The sequence below is a fragment of the Cololabis saira genome, chromosome 20 (assembly GCF_033807715.1).
Source record: "Cololabis saira isolate AMF1-May2022 chromosome 20, fColSai1.1, whole genome shotgun sequence".
NCBI classification, from domain to species: domain Eukaryota; kingdom Metazoa; phylum Chordata; class Actinopteri; order Beloniformes; family Belonidae; genus Cololabis; species Cololabis saira.
Genome location: NC_084606.1, coordinates 21,340,778 through 21,354,239, shown reverse-complemented (window position 1 = coordinate 21,354,239; position 13,462 = coordinate 21,340,778). Strand labels below are relative to the sequence as shown.

General features: G+C 42.1%; 2 protein-coding genes across 3 annotated transcripts in view; one reads left to right on the top strand and one right to left on the bottom strand.

Annotated features, from left to right (window-relative positions):
* Window positions 1–263: 263 nt before the first annotated feature.
* smim20 (small integral membrane protein 20) overlaps window positions 264–13,462 on the bottom strand; it is a 118,925-nt gene continuing 105,726 nt past the window's right edge. The window contains exon 4 of the transcript XR_009770608.1: window positions 264–273. The gene's annotated coding sequence lies outside the window, so the exon portion shown is untranslated. The remainder of the gene's footprint in view (window positions 274–13,462) is intronic.
* On the top strand, window positions 3,879–12,242 carry cckar (cholecystokinin A receptor). 2 transcript variants are annotated; one of them, XM_061709933.1, is made up of 5 exons: window positions 3,879–4,210; window positions 4,910–5,161; window positions 7,719–7,980; window positions 8,577–8,701; window positions 11,067–12,242. In XM_061709933.1, exons 1-5 carry the CDS (start codon window positions 4,087–4,089, stop codon window positions 11,657–11,659), a joined length of 1,356 nt encoding a protein of 451 aa, XP_061565917.1. In that variant the 5' UTR covers window positions 3,879–4,086; the 3' UTR covers window positions 11,660–12,242. The 2 variants fall into 2 exon arrangements, with proteins under 2 accessions (XP_061565917.1, XP_061565918.1); XM_061709934.1 differs by lacking the exon at window positions 4,910–5,161.

Genomic DNA, 13,462 nt, shown 5'->3' with positions numbered 1-13,462 from the left:
AAATACTGTACATGTACAATTAATTGTCATTTTACTTATTATTCCTCATGTAAAGCTGAACACCTGTCGCCTGTCCCAGCTCATCATGTGACCTCAAACCTGAGCTGGGAAGAGTGAGTCTCTTTTTTTAATGTTTTAATTTTTATTTATTGATTTTTTTTTTGTCTGCATACATATTAATGGTTTATACCAAGTTGGTAAAAACCTAAAGCATATATATGCATTTTTTTTTTAAACATTTATTAGAACCAGTTCCTTGACAGTCTCACACAGTATGACAGGTACAAATACACCGCTTGGTATCAAAATGACATCGTATCAAATAGACAATCAAATTGCCATGAGGTGAAAGGATATTGTTCATAAGTCCACTTATTTCAGAATACTAAAGAAAGAAAAAAGAAAGAAGAAAAAAAAGAGGAAAATTAAACTAGCCCAGTTGCACAGAGACGATATTCTCACTTCTCTAAATACATTCTAACAGGTGTCAATTTCGTAAGATACAAGTCCGTCTGGAGTCGAAGCTTTGCCGTTATGTGCTCCATACAGTTCACATCCTTAAGTCTTTGGGTCCACTGGTCCAGTTTGGGTGGATGAGGCTTAAGCCAATTTACTGTGATCATTTTATGTGCAATCAACAAAAGCGCCCTAAGCAAAGACGTGCAATTTTTCCCTAAATCTGTTAACAGTACAGTACCCAAAATTAGTTGCTGTGGTTCTATTGGTCTGTTTAAATTCCAAATCTCACTTATGTGTCGCTTCACAATCTCCCAGAATGATATATATGCATTTTAATATTTAACCAATTTCATATATAACAATTTTTTTTATTCATATATAAATACACACACACACACACACACACACACACACACACACACACACACACACACACATATATCTAGCAGCATCCGCTGCTAGTCTGAAATGAGAAAAACACAGGGAAACGGGCACACAAGCCTTTGAAATCTGCAAGAGAGGAAACAAACAAACAATCAAGCAGAGACACAAATCGCAACCATTCCAGGTCTCTAATGGCCACTAGTACCTACTCTGCATGCTTCTACTCGCCACGCCCCCGTCTTGCGCTTTTCCACTACGGGCTGAGACGGGTAAAGGCTGGCTGAGTAGATACTTTTTCTGTACCTGTACTGCCGAGGTTCTAAGCGTGCTGAGTCGGCCCTGTATCTGACGTCATCACAATACACACCACCGATTGGTCGGGGGGTTGGAGTCAGACGTCTGAGTCAGGAAGCAGGGAGTCAGTGCGAGAGCAGCCCGCGGCTTCCTCATTTTATCCGACAGGCAATGGCAGCGCAAACGTCTGTTTGGTGATCCAACTCTGAGGTGCAGATGTTCATAAACCTGGTGGCTGAGGAGAAAATTAAAAAGTAGTAGTGGAAAAGGGCCAACTGAATCAAGACTAGGCTACTGTGATTATCTGTCCCCCAAAACTGCAGAGTGAGTATGTAGGTGCCCTCCCCGCAGGCGACAGAGGGAAGCCCCGGGCGGGGCCCCCATGACCACGAGTGAGCCTCTTTTTACGCCCTCACACAAGCCCGTAGAGGATTTACGAGAGTATCAACACTACTGGCATCACTGTCTGCCACCTGGCAAAAAAGAAACCTCCCCAGAGAGCGGTAAAGACAGCAGAAAGAACCATCGGGACGATCTTCCATCTAATGACACTGTCTACACACAACACCGCAAGAAGAAAAGAAATACAGAATATCACAAGAGACACACACCTTTCAGGTCACTCGAAGTCCAAACATAAACACTGGACACATGCAAGCTCAGACACAGCAGTAAAAGAGACTCAAGGCCGAAGCAAAGACAAATCTAAACCAACTACAAATACCAGATACCTTGTTTCAGGTGCAATATTCTACTTTCATATGAAATTCTGGGAATTTAAATCTAAACCTTATATATTTTACACAAATTAACCAAACGCTTTGTCTCATACTGTCCCAAACTCTTCAGGCCAGAGGAAATGACTTGAGGTATGACTTGGGTGAAATCCCAGTTATAGCCAAGTCTGTTTACTTACAAAAAGAAAAAAAAACAGCTCAGTATCTCTGCAAATCTTTAGATCGGTGCTAAATTTGCAAAATATTAAAGCAAGTGGCCTTAAATCCATAAATCGTCTAAAACTTGTTGATTATTACTAGACCTTAAATTTCCACCGCGTTTCAAGGAAAGCGCCTCGATCACCCGGCTTGATGGGACAACTCAAACTGATAGTCGTTCCTAGGCCTGTGTTGAAAAAAATCGATTCTCCGATTTTAAATCGATTGTCATATTAATTCCTAAAAATGTCTAAAGATCGATTTAAAAAAAAAAAATGCCCAAAAAGGAATATTTTGTTGGACACGAGAATAACTGGTGCCATGTTTTTGCCTTTAAATATGTTTAAAAGGTATGAAAACATTAAAGTTTTCAGTTATAATTGCATACATTGTCTAAATTTCTTTGCTTTATATACTGTCTTGGGGTTATATTTGCATAAATGTTAAAAACTAAATTCTCATAAATGGGGAAAAAATAAAAGCGATTTCTTTCGTCCTCTGTTTGCTGCCCTGGATCTGTTTGGTAATTCTGACCCACATGATGTTTCTGAAAACACTTATATCAGCATTCTGGGAGCTGATTGGTCCTTACAGCATCATTAGCTGCCAATACTTGCTGTTGAATCTCAATATAATACTAGTATTAATATGTTGCATAACTAGACAGTCATATAATCCATGTAACAGCTAAAAAAACAGTTTTATTAACAATAACCCAAATCAATATCGGATCGAATCGAACCGGATCGAATCGGATCGTGATATTTGAATCGATCCCCCGCCCTAGTCCTTCCTTACCACATGGGCAGGTCCTTCAGTTATGAGGCTCCTGTCCTGTGAGGGGTTCAGCAAACAAACCCTTTCATCCACACGTTTTGGAGTTGACACTTGCTTTTGTGGACCTTGCTACCACTAACGTCTGGGATACTTTGCCATGGCAGGTATCCCAGTTTATTGTCTCACTGTCCTATTGGCTCATCATCCAGGAGGAAGTTGTTGACCCAGATTCTGGTTGTACATACTGTTAAAAGGGGGGATCTTGCTCACCATCCTCCATCACCTCTCAGGATGTGAAGATTGAATCACATCGGTGCCATCTATGGATTTCTTCCCCTGGACAACCTTTTAAATTGGCATTTCACAAGTACTTTGGGTACATATTGAGGGACAGACTCTCTTAAACTGATAAAAGAGTTGTCTTCATTTGCCTGTTCAGGCTGTTCAGCTCCTCTGGAGCCATTCAACCTCCTGATGTTTCATTTTGTAGTGGATTTATTTCTGCTACAAAATGCCCCACGTCTCTTGTGTTTGATCAGCCGTGAATGACAGCAACAGGGCCTGAAATATCTCAAACTGTTTGTCTCACGCTGAACAGCTTCATTCCCCTGGGCTTGTTTCTTTTTTTTCCCCCTCCCTTCCTCATAGTGAGACAGTGCTGTTTGAACACGTGACTTCTTTGGAATATATTGGGATATGAGAGTTGTTTTGATCATGACAGCCTGTTTGTCAACTCGTTCTAAAAGAATAGATCTTGACTTATTGAGCCACCGGCATGTTCACACCAGCAATCAAAGCGTGTGTGCGAGGGAGCGCATGTAACACATTTAGAGGGTACCAGCAAATTTGCAGATTGGCTTCACTCTTCCTGTCCTGTAAGGAAATAATCACGGAAACAGGGCACAATTAGATATTTACCAGCTAATTAAACCACTAAAGATTATTTTCTTGCAAAGGGGAGGAGTTGGGGGTCCAAAAGGCGGGCTGAGCTGCGCAAAGTGCGGTCCCTGCACATTGTGGCAGCTGGATGAGAGCAGAGGAGCGCACAGCGCACTGGACCTCCCACAGAACCCTCTTATCCTCTCTTGCTGCTTCTCTTATTTTCTCATTTTTAATGGATGTTTAGAAAAAACGTTGGCGCACTTTATTCCTTCTAGTATTTTTATTTTCTTCACAGCATGACTGCTGCCGTCCTTTTGACAGATTTGACTTGATCCAACACAACAGAAAAAGCGAAATGGAGCCGTTTACAATACAAGATATGCTTATAAACTCAACGGATCTCAATAAGATTTTGTGCAATTTCGGAATCAATATTTCGGAGTGCGACGGTGAGCGGGACTTGTCACCTGAACCTCAAGGTAAAGTGGATTTATTCATGTAAAATAGTTCTTGTAAAATAGTCTCATATTTTAATTATATCTGATACGAATATTATTCCAATTTAAACTGACTGAGTTAGTCTCAAATGAGCGGCAGCTTTGGGCAGTTTTCTTGCGCCAGCGCGCATTGCGCTCCTGGATACTCCTCCATAAAAGCTCATTTTATCAGGACACACTGGTCCTGCATGGTCAACTGAACGGAAACGTGTTTGTGCGCTTTATGGATTCAAATAGAGAACATAAAACACAAGTTTATATTTTTTTATTTTTTAAACTTAAATTTGTATTATTTTTTCACAAGTAAACAAACAAAACAATACTGCAAACAAGTTACATATTAGAATAGCAATAATAATAAAATTAACAAAAACAAACTGTCTGGAGATGATCCTCTATTCAGTCCACTACACAAGTTTTAATCCCAGACCCTACAACAGCCTGGAGAGACGCAACAGGGGATTTCAAAAAAAGCCCATACTGAGCGCCAGTGTTGAATGTGAGTCACAGATCTATGAATATTAGAGCTACGTTTGCTTAAGGGGTGTAAATACGTCTGAAAACATTGACATGGTCTGCGTGAGACAAGGAGAGATGCTGAGGGTGACTCAAAATGTCTCAGGGCTCCTGTGTGAGGAATGACATTTGCATGTTTGCCTCCACGTGTGCCCCCTCTCTCAGACATCAACCAGACCGTCCGCATCGTCCTCTACAGCCTCATCTTCCTCCTCAGTGTCCTGGGGAACAGCCTCATCATCGCCGTCCTGGTGAGGAACAGGCGCATGAGGACGGTCACCAACCTGTTCCTGCTGTCCCTCGCCATCAGTGACCTCTTGGTCTCCCTGGTGTGCATCCCCTTCACGCTCATCCCCAACCTCATGAGGGACTTCATCTTCGGCATCGGCATATGCAAGCTGGTCATGTACTTCATGGGTATGTGGATGTCGGAAACAGCTGTTCAAGGATGTGGTGGATATTAACTGCCAAAGATGTTCAATGTTAACAATTTGTCCCGTTTTGCTTGAAATTTGTGACAAAGTCATCTGTAATTGATATTGATGACCTCACAGAGAATGAATGAACTCTGGAGGTTTAATGAGTGTGAGCTAAAACAGTCCTGACTGGAGAGAGAGGGAAGACATGTATCCGGCACAAGATCCGTTTTTCCAGCTTCAAACTTTCTTGATATTTCTCATTTCCTGATCTTTGAAAATCATATTTCTGCCTCAAATAAAACACACAAAACAACCAAAATGTTTAGCAGAACCAGGTGGAAGCTGCACATGCAGGAGTTTGTTTTAAAAAAGGTATTTTAATGATTTCAGATGAGGCAATTTCTTTTTTTTTTCTTTTTTGAAACATAAACAGAGGCATGATTTCTTGTTTACATTTTCTAATACCTAAAAACACATATTGAGTGAAAGCTGCAGTCTGAGGGGCCTCTGAGTGTCAACAGGGACACGTCAAATATAATCAGCTCAGAAGCTGAGAAAGACAAACACTCCAAACGTAACATTCACCGTCAAGAACGACCCTGCTGCAGTTGACACATTTTCTGTAAGCGTCTGTTTAGTTAGCCGCTTCCACGGAGATGTGATGTAATGTATAAAGCATTACGCTGACACCAAACCTCCAAATTACGGAGCTCTGTTTGTATGGAGAATATTTTGTGCCGTACTTGGGTTCCCTGATAGACTTGTGAGGCTGCAAAGAGTCTCCAAGTAAGAATGTAGGAGGTTAAAAACAACGTATAAATTGTGGTAAACACGGTGAATTTATTTTAGAAATACATTTCCTAAACCTAGATGTGGGATTATGGTGCCTAAACTTAACCAAACAGCAAGTGAAATGACAAATCAGGTGTAAAAGTGATGATTCTACAGAAGAAACACAGATGATCGCTTCGTTTGTTGCTCCACTGCCACATAATCAACCTCCTCACAGAGTCCTAATGCACAAAAATAGATTCATTGTGTCCAAGAAAACGAATCGTCACGTGTAAAAATTGCTCCAGACCTACAGGGCCGTACTGGCCCGTCTTCTGTTTGCGTGACTTCTGCTCATATATCTATGTCAGAGTAGCGATAGCGTGTTTAGGTTGCACTTTTAGCTCATCTGCTAAGTTGTTCCACATTAGATCCAGCCAGAGGAGATGAAGTTTTCCCCTTGAAGCTGCCGTGCTCTTACACGACCTGCAGGCACCTGGTACGGAGCTGCTTGTGAATGCCGTCTCCTCGTCTGACTGGTTTTACGAAGCAGACACTTCAGCCACCACGCACTCAGCTCTTTTCCCAAAGACTTACCGAACAGTTTTCTCCGTCGCTGAGTGCTTTTTAATGCATATTCTACGTACTGATGGTCTGCTTTCCTGAAGAGTTCAGCATCCATTTCAGTTTTGAGTGATTTTCAGGTCAAGAGGTCACATAGTTGTTATTTTTGAGTTCTCCGCCGTGTGAAGACACGAACACATCATGTTATCTGTATTCTAAGCCACTTTATTTCCATTAATTTTCATTCAAGCGTTGAAACTTTCCATACTGACAGCTTCAAAGGAGATGAGTCAGTCCGCTCGGGGACGTGAGCGAACTCCTCCGCGGCTTTAATTTGCCCCTGATTCTGATGACTTCTTCTTGCTCCTCGCAGTCAGCCCCTGCTGGGACCTTCACAATAAGGTGGACTCATTACAGATGGCACACCGAATACTAATATTTCATTCTCATCCAATTACAGGTCGGCGAGGAAATGTGATTTTAATTTCCCCTCCTCGCTTCCCGTTGCTCCTCTCAGCCGTACAAGGAGATCAGACGCTCTCTTCGGGGATTGCTAAATCATTTAGTCCGTGTGTTTATCTGTTTGTGTGTCACTCTAAGCTATAATTTGAACGTATTTATAGATCCTGTTATTGTTACGGAGTGTGTTAAGGCTGATCAGACAGCGCAGGATGTGGTCTGTTATTGCTCAGGTGATTAATTTAATGTGACGAAACATTAATGTGACTTATTACAAGCAACAGCGGACATGTTGGGATGTCTGGGAGCTACAAAATAATCATATTTTTGTTGTTGTTTAGTTTAATATGATCTAAGGAGTTGGAGGTAGTTAGTAGAGCTTCATTCCAAGCTTTAAGGATGCACGTATCCCAGAAGGCACTCTGTCTGCAGTCTCTTTCTGTCCTTTTTTTTTTGTAAATTTAAATTTCATCCAGAAGCTGTGAATACGGTATAATTTTGCAGCTACATCTAGGCGTGATCTTGTTAGAAATTGCACATTCGCCATGATAACTGATTGAAATGATTCATGCATCTTCTTCCTTGCTGGGTGTTTAACTCCTGCCCTGCTGGAAAGATCCCAAAAAACTGATTTTACCTCTAGAATCAATGCAGATATCATGTTTAGGCCTCCATTTATAGCTGAAAGCTCTTTGACGTTCAACCTGAGCCTCATTTTCGCCACCTCCTATCGTCAGTTTTATGGTTTCTTCTCTGTTCAGGTGTCTCCGTAAGCGTTTCTACCTTCAACCTGGTGGCTATCTCCCTGGAGCGCTACAGCGCCATCTGCAACCCGCTGACCTCCAGGGTGTGGCAGACCAAGTCCCACGCTGCCAAGGTCATCAGCGCCACCTGGGTGGTTTCCTTCCTACTGATGCTGCCCTACCCCATCTCCAGCACCCTCAAGCCCTTCACCCGCCTCAACAACAGCACCGGACACATGTGCCGCCTTGTGTGGCCCAACGACGCCATCCATCAGTCCTGGTGAGCTGGAAGCTAGTCCACCGGGGGCTTTGAGGCCTCTAGGTCAGATCCTGGCTGATGCTCACCTAGGGCTGTTCGATTAATCGATTTTAAATCGTAATCGCAATTATGTAATTAGAACGATGTTAAAACGTGAAAATCGTAAAATCGATTTTTCACTTTTTTCACTTTCATTATTATTTAGCATGCAAAGACCCAGTTTAGTTTAATTTGAAAATGTCTTGTTTTATTTAATTGGAAATATAACTTACTGTATGTTTGCAAATGCTGATTTGCTGATTTTTTTTTTCAGAGATAAAACTTTATATTTTATTATATTTTTTTAAACTTTTTTTCAACTTATTTTAGAGAATTTTGCACTTTATTCATTCATTTTTGGTTTAATAAGAGCAAAGTTTGCACTTAAAGCCCAATGGGGCAAATGTTCAATAAAAAAACAGCATATTTGAAATCATTTCTTTTCCTTTTGTCAATTCACAAAATAATCGTAATCGTAATCGAAAATCGGATTTTGAGAGAAAAAAATCGAGATTTTATTTTTGGGCAAAATCGAACAGCCCTATGCTCACCCTTACTCCTCCACGTGTCCCTTGCAGGTACGTGTCTCTGCTGCTGATGCTCTTTCTGATCCCCGGCATCGTCATGATGACGGCGTACGGACTCATCTCCTTGGAGCTCTACCGGGGGATCAGGAATGAGCTGTCCAGCAGGAAGTCCAGAGGTACGGGTGCAGAAACAAAATGTGCTTCTTTTGTTCTCATATTAAACCTGCATCAGAAGCAGCTGAACACCGTACATACTGCATAATACTTTCTGCCTTTCTGACAAGACTTTATCTGTGGGAATTAATTAAAATAGGCCGAGGCTCCGTTGTTAATCGTATCACAGCAACAAGTCATTATAGTGCAATGAAGTGACCTATTGATTTCTTTCTAATGGTGATTGATTACGTAGGAATAAAATATTGCACGCTCATAAAGCGTCTATTAAAAGGATGACTTTTGAGCTTTTATTTTCTTGTTTGTATAGTAGACACCATAGAAACTGCAAAGAAGACAAACTCAGTCATGAAGCGTTTATGTCTATTTATGCGTTTATACAACTGACCGATCTGCCTCAAAAACCGTTTCCCATAAGGCATTTCACCACCACACGACCACGGTGTACAATGGCCGGCAGCAGTAGTTCCTGCTATTGTTTCACCCCACTTTCCAAAAGTGGATTGTAGCCAGAATAGTACTTACAGGGTAGCTGTCAGCAGATAGCAGAAGCCGTTCGGCCCAAACTTGGCCCATTTCTGCACTTTCCTTTGGCTGCGACTGACACCTTCGACTCAAGAAGAGAGCGGCTGCCTAAGCCCTCCACATATCCTACAGGACAGACCCAAATCTGATGTTATATGGGCCTTTTGGGCCACATCTGGCTCACCTCTGGGCTTCACAGCACTTTCCATCACCCATGTCAAAACTAGCTCATGACATTTGGGCCGCATCTGGCTCATGCAGGTTTTAGCCCAAATGCGTTATATATGCATAATACCTACTAATGGTGTCGTTGGCATATTTTTCACAGCAAACTCTAACCTTTTAAGAGCATTTTCAACAAATGATTTTACATTGGTAGATTTTAAATAGGGGTGTCAAATTAGTGCGTTATTTGCAATTAATTAATTACAGGCATATTTAGCGTGTTATGTTTTTGAATCACTTAATCTATTTTTTAATCTCTAACTTTACTTTTTCCGTTTGCAAGTTGACTTTATTTTGAAAGGGTGGGAAACAATAGTCAGTCACACCTTGAAGTGGACATTGATTGGCTGTCACTATGTTTGGGCTTGTTTAGCTACGCTGGTAGACTATGAGGGGGAATAGTGAGAAGCGGAGAAGAGGAGTGAAAATAGAGGAGCATGTGAACATTGTGATTATACATTTCTAAAACGCCCCGACGGCACCATTGATAAAGGTAGAGTGATATGTGTTCTTTGTGGAAAGGACTTTGCGAACCACCGAAGCAGCTCAAGTTTAGCCACATAAACGCAGAGTACCCGGTAGCGAGGACAGCCAGAGCTAACGTTAGCAGCAACGATGTTGCCACAGCAACGCTCTTCCCCAAACTAGACTGGAGGAGATCACTGCGCACATGCGCACATCTGTGACAGAGAGGCTGCTGAATGTTCTTGCCAAGTGGATGTAAATGGATAGGAATGCATCTGTTAAAAAAATAAATAAATGACTTTATACTATGACTACTGTCATTTAGAAGACGCTTTTATCCGAAGCGACTTACATGTGAGAGAGAAACACACAGGGAGCAATTAGGGTTAATCTTGGTTGCCATTCTGGCTCCTCCAGACCCCAAGTCAACCTCTGTAGCCACTAGACTACCACTGCACTTTTTTTGTTGCTATATATAAATCTTTTGATCTGCTAAAATAATGTAATGAATTCAAAGGAGAACACCTCTAGTTGAGGGCTTTTCCTCAGCAAATTTTAGGCGAGATTAAAAAAGGGATTAATTAGATTAATTAATTACAGATCTTAATTATCGCTAAATTTTTTTAATCGCTTGACAGCACTAATTTTAAGACGATCTTTTTGATTTTGAGTTTTTTTATTTCGGTCCATTTGGATACAACATAATACAACAATAAAAAAAAAGTCCAATATATTAAATGGCACCGAAAAGGTATAGGCTGAAACCAAGGCTTATTATGCCTACCCTTTGATGAACCTCGACTCAGGAGGTTTTATACAAAACAAAACAAATAATTTGGGTTCAAACATTGAAAAAGAATATATTGGACAAGTAACAAGCACACAAGCAAAGACAAAAAAACAAAAAACAAAGATGAAAACAAAACAAAAAACATACTATAAATTGCAAGGAGTGATAAATTAAGTGTAGGATGTGTAAAAAAAAAACAAAACAAAAAAAAATCTTATTACATGTATGACCATTCTTGACTGAATTATTTACAATTTCTGAAGCCAGACTAGCAAAAGAGCGGGAACAAAAGAGCGGGAACATTTTAGTCCTGTTTACTCACGATGCTGTTTTCTCTTTCCCGTGCCCTCCCCCCCCGACAGACAGACAGTCCAGCACCGGCAGCATCAAGCCGGGCGACAGCGACGGCTGCTACCTGCAGCCGTCTAAGAGGAAGAGCTTGATCCTGAGCGGCAGCGGCTACGGGAACTCCAGCAGGGAGCCCGCGGTGGGGCGCGTGTGCGGCAGCAGCTCCACCTCCAATCTCATGGCCAAGAAGCGCGTGATCCGCATGCTCCTCGTCATCGTCTTCCTCTTCTTCCTGTGCTGGACCCCCATCTTTGTGGTCAACGCGTGGCAGGCGTTCGACCGGCGCTCGGCGCACCGCCTGACCGGGGCCCCGATCTCCTTCATCCACTTGCTGTCCTACACCTCGGCCTGCGTCAACCCCATCATCTACTGCTTCATGAACAAGCGTTTCCGCCAGGGCATGCTGGCCACCTTCACCTGCTGCAGCTGCTTCCGGCGGGGCGCCGCCAGGAGCAGCAGCTTAGGGAGGTCCGCTGGAAGCAGAACCACCAAGGGGGACGACGGCAGGACCAGAGCCGAGCAAAACGGTCACACTCCCCCGAGCGGAGCCAGCACTCGCTTCACCTACACCGGCATCCGCGACTCGGCCTGGAGCGAGCTGACGTAGCTCGGACCGAGGCGTCTGTTGCGTGGGAGCACTGGCGCGAGTGCAAACACATGAAGGGAATCTGCGGCGCGTTGTAAAGTCCTGACAGTGCTTACAGGCCTAGTTTATGAGCTGCTACGGTACTTTAGCCCAGTGTGACGTGACATGGATAATTTGGTTTACCGCAGAGCGGTGCTGATTTACATTCAGCGCCATCCCAGCGGATCAGCACGGCCAAATGTTTTTCTTTTAACCTCCAGTATCCAGAGCTGTTTAAAGAGCGATGCCACCCAGCTCCCAGGGAGCACGGGCCGGATCTGGATCCTCCCCCAGCTGCAGTAAACACAGTTATGCTCCCTTACCTATCTCATAAACAGTTACAGCACCACTGGTGCACCGGGACCACTTCCAAATCCAAATGAAGAGAAAAACAGGCATTCATGTTCTTAGTTTTGTGTGAAATAGAAGCCAGGATGAATGGGCGAGGACGAAGGAGGAACTTTGACCAGGGACAGTGAAGGTGTTACAAGTGTTTTCAAAGTTCAGTCTCTGCTCAACTTGACTTTCCCAACCTGCAGACCCGTAGAAGGCCCTGTCGGAGCCTCTGATGCAGAGGTGGGTAGAGGAGCCAAAAATTGTACTCAAGTAAAAGTACTGTTACTTCAGAATAATATGACTCAAGTAGAAGTAAAAAGTAGTCATCCAAATAATTACTTGAGTAAAAGTAAAAAAGTACTTGGTGAAAAAACTACTCAAGTACTGAGTAACTGTTGAGTAACGGCTGATTTTTTTTTTAACACAACCATTCAGACGGACAAAAGTACAAAATAATCATCTCCAGGAAAATTAAATTGAATATTGTAATATATTAATTAAAATTAATAAAAAATAGCTTAAATTAAAATAATCTTAAAGTAAATTCAAGTACTTTGATAAATAATAAAATAAATAAAATAACAGAATTAAAAAAAAGAATTACAAGTAGCATAAAATTTCAAGCCTTTGTACTTTTCTTTTTTAACCAGCAGAACTAGAACAAACATGAACTCATAGAAACTGTGTGTGTGTTTGAGTCTGTGTAAATGTGACAAAACATGCAAAAGCAAATATTTTTCCCAAAGAATCACCAGTGATGTCATGAGATTGACGCGTACGCGGATAAAAGGGATAAAAGAAAAGTAACAGCTCAACGTAGCTTAATGTAGTGGAGTAAGAGTAACAGTTTCTTCTTCACAAATCTACTCAAGTAAAAGTAAAAAGTATAGTGATTCAAAACTACTCCTAAAAGTACAACATTTCCCAAAACTTACTCAAGTAAATGTAACGGAGTAAATGTAACTCGTTACTACCCACCTCTACTCTGATGTCATTCAAAGACCTTTTTTAGTGGGTGTTTAGTGAGGTTCATTGGAGAGGCTCTTTGATTGGCTACTCTCGATATCGTCACGCCAACCCAACGTCATCCGATATTAAAGGCAGATATGACCCAACCAGATGTTTGAGGCCCACTCTGGTCAGATCAGACTTTTCAGCGGGCATCTCTGGGTTTATCATCCCTGCCCGCTTCACCGCCCTCCAGTTTGTATTCCATCTGAAATCGATGCCGCAGCTTTCTGTGACCCACTTCCAAGATACGGCAAAATGCAGCATTGTGTGAAGTTTGGAGATCAGGTCAGAAAAGCCGGATAGATCTACTGTGATGATGTCACGGGATGAGAGTCTCATTGGCTCGTTGAACGACAGATTTACAGATATAACTGGGCCCAAATTATATTGTTTTTTTTTGATTCGTTACTCACTTAAAACATCCATAAATGTGCTCTC

Excerpts from the sequence above, each read along its gene's own strand:
- cckar (XM_061709933.1), top strand. The coding sequence starts at position 4,087 with ATGGAGCCGTTTACAATACAAGATATGCTTATAAACTCAACGGATCTC. Across the intron at positions 5,162-7,718 it reads GCTGGTCATGTACTTCATGG|GTGTCTCCGTAAGCGTTTCT; the intron begins GTATGTGGATGT and ends TTCTCTGTTCAG. Across the intron at positions 7,981-8,576 it reads GACGCCATCCATCAGTCCTG|GTACGTGTCTCTGCTGCTGA; the intron begins GTGAGCTGGAAG and ends TGTCCCTTGCAG.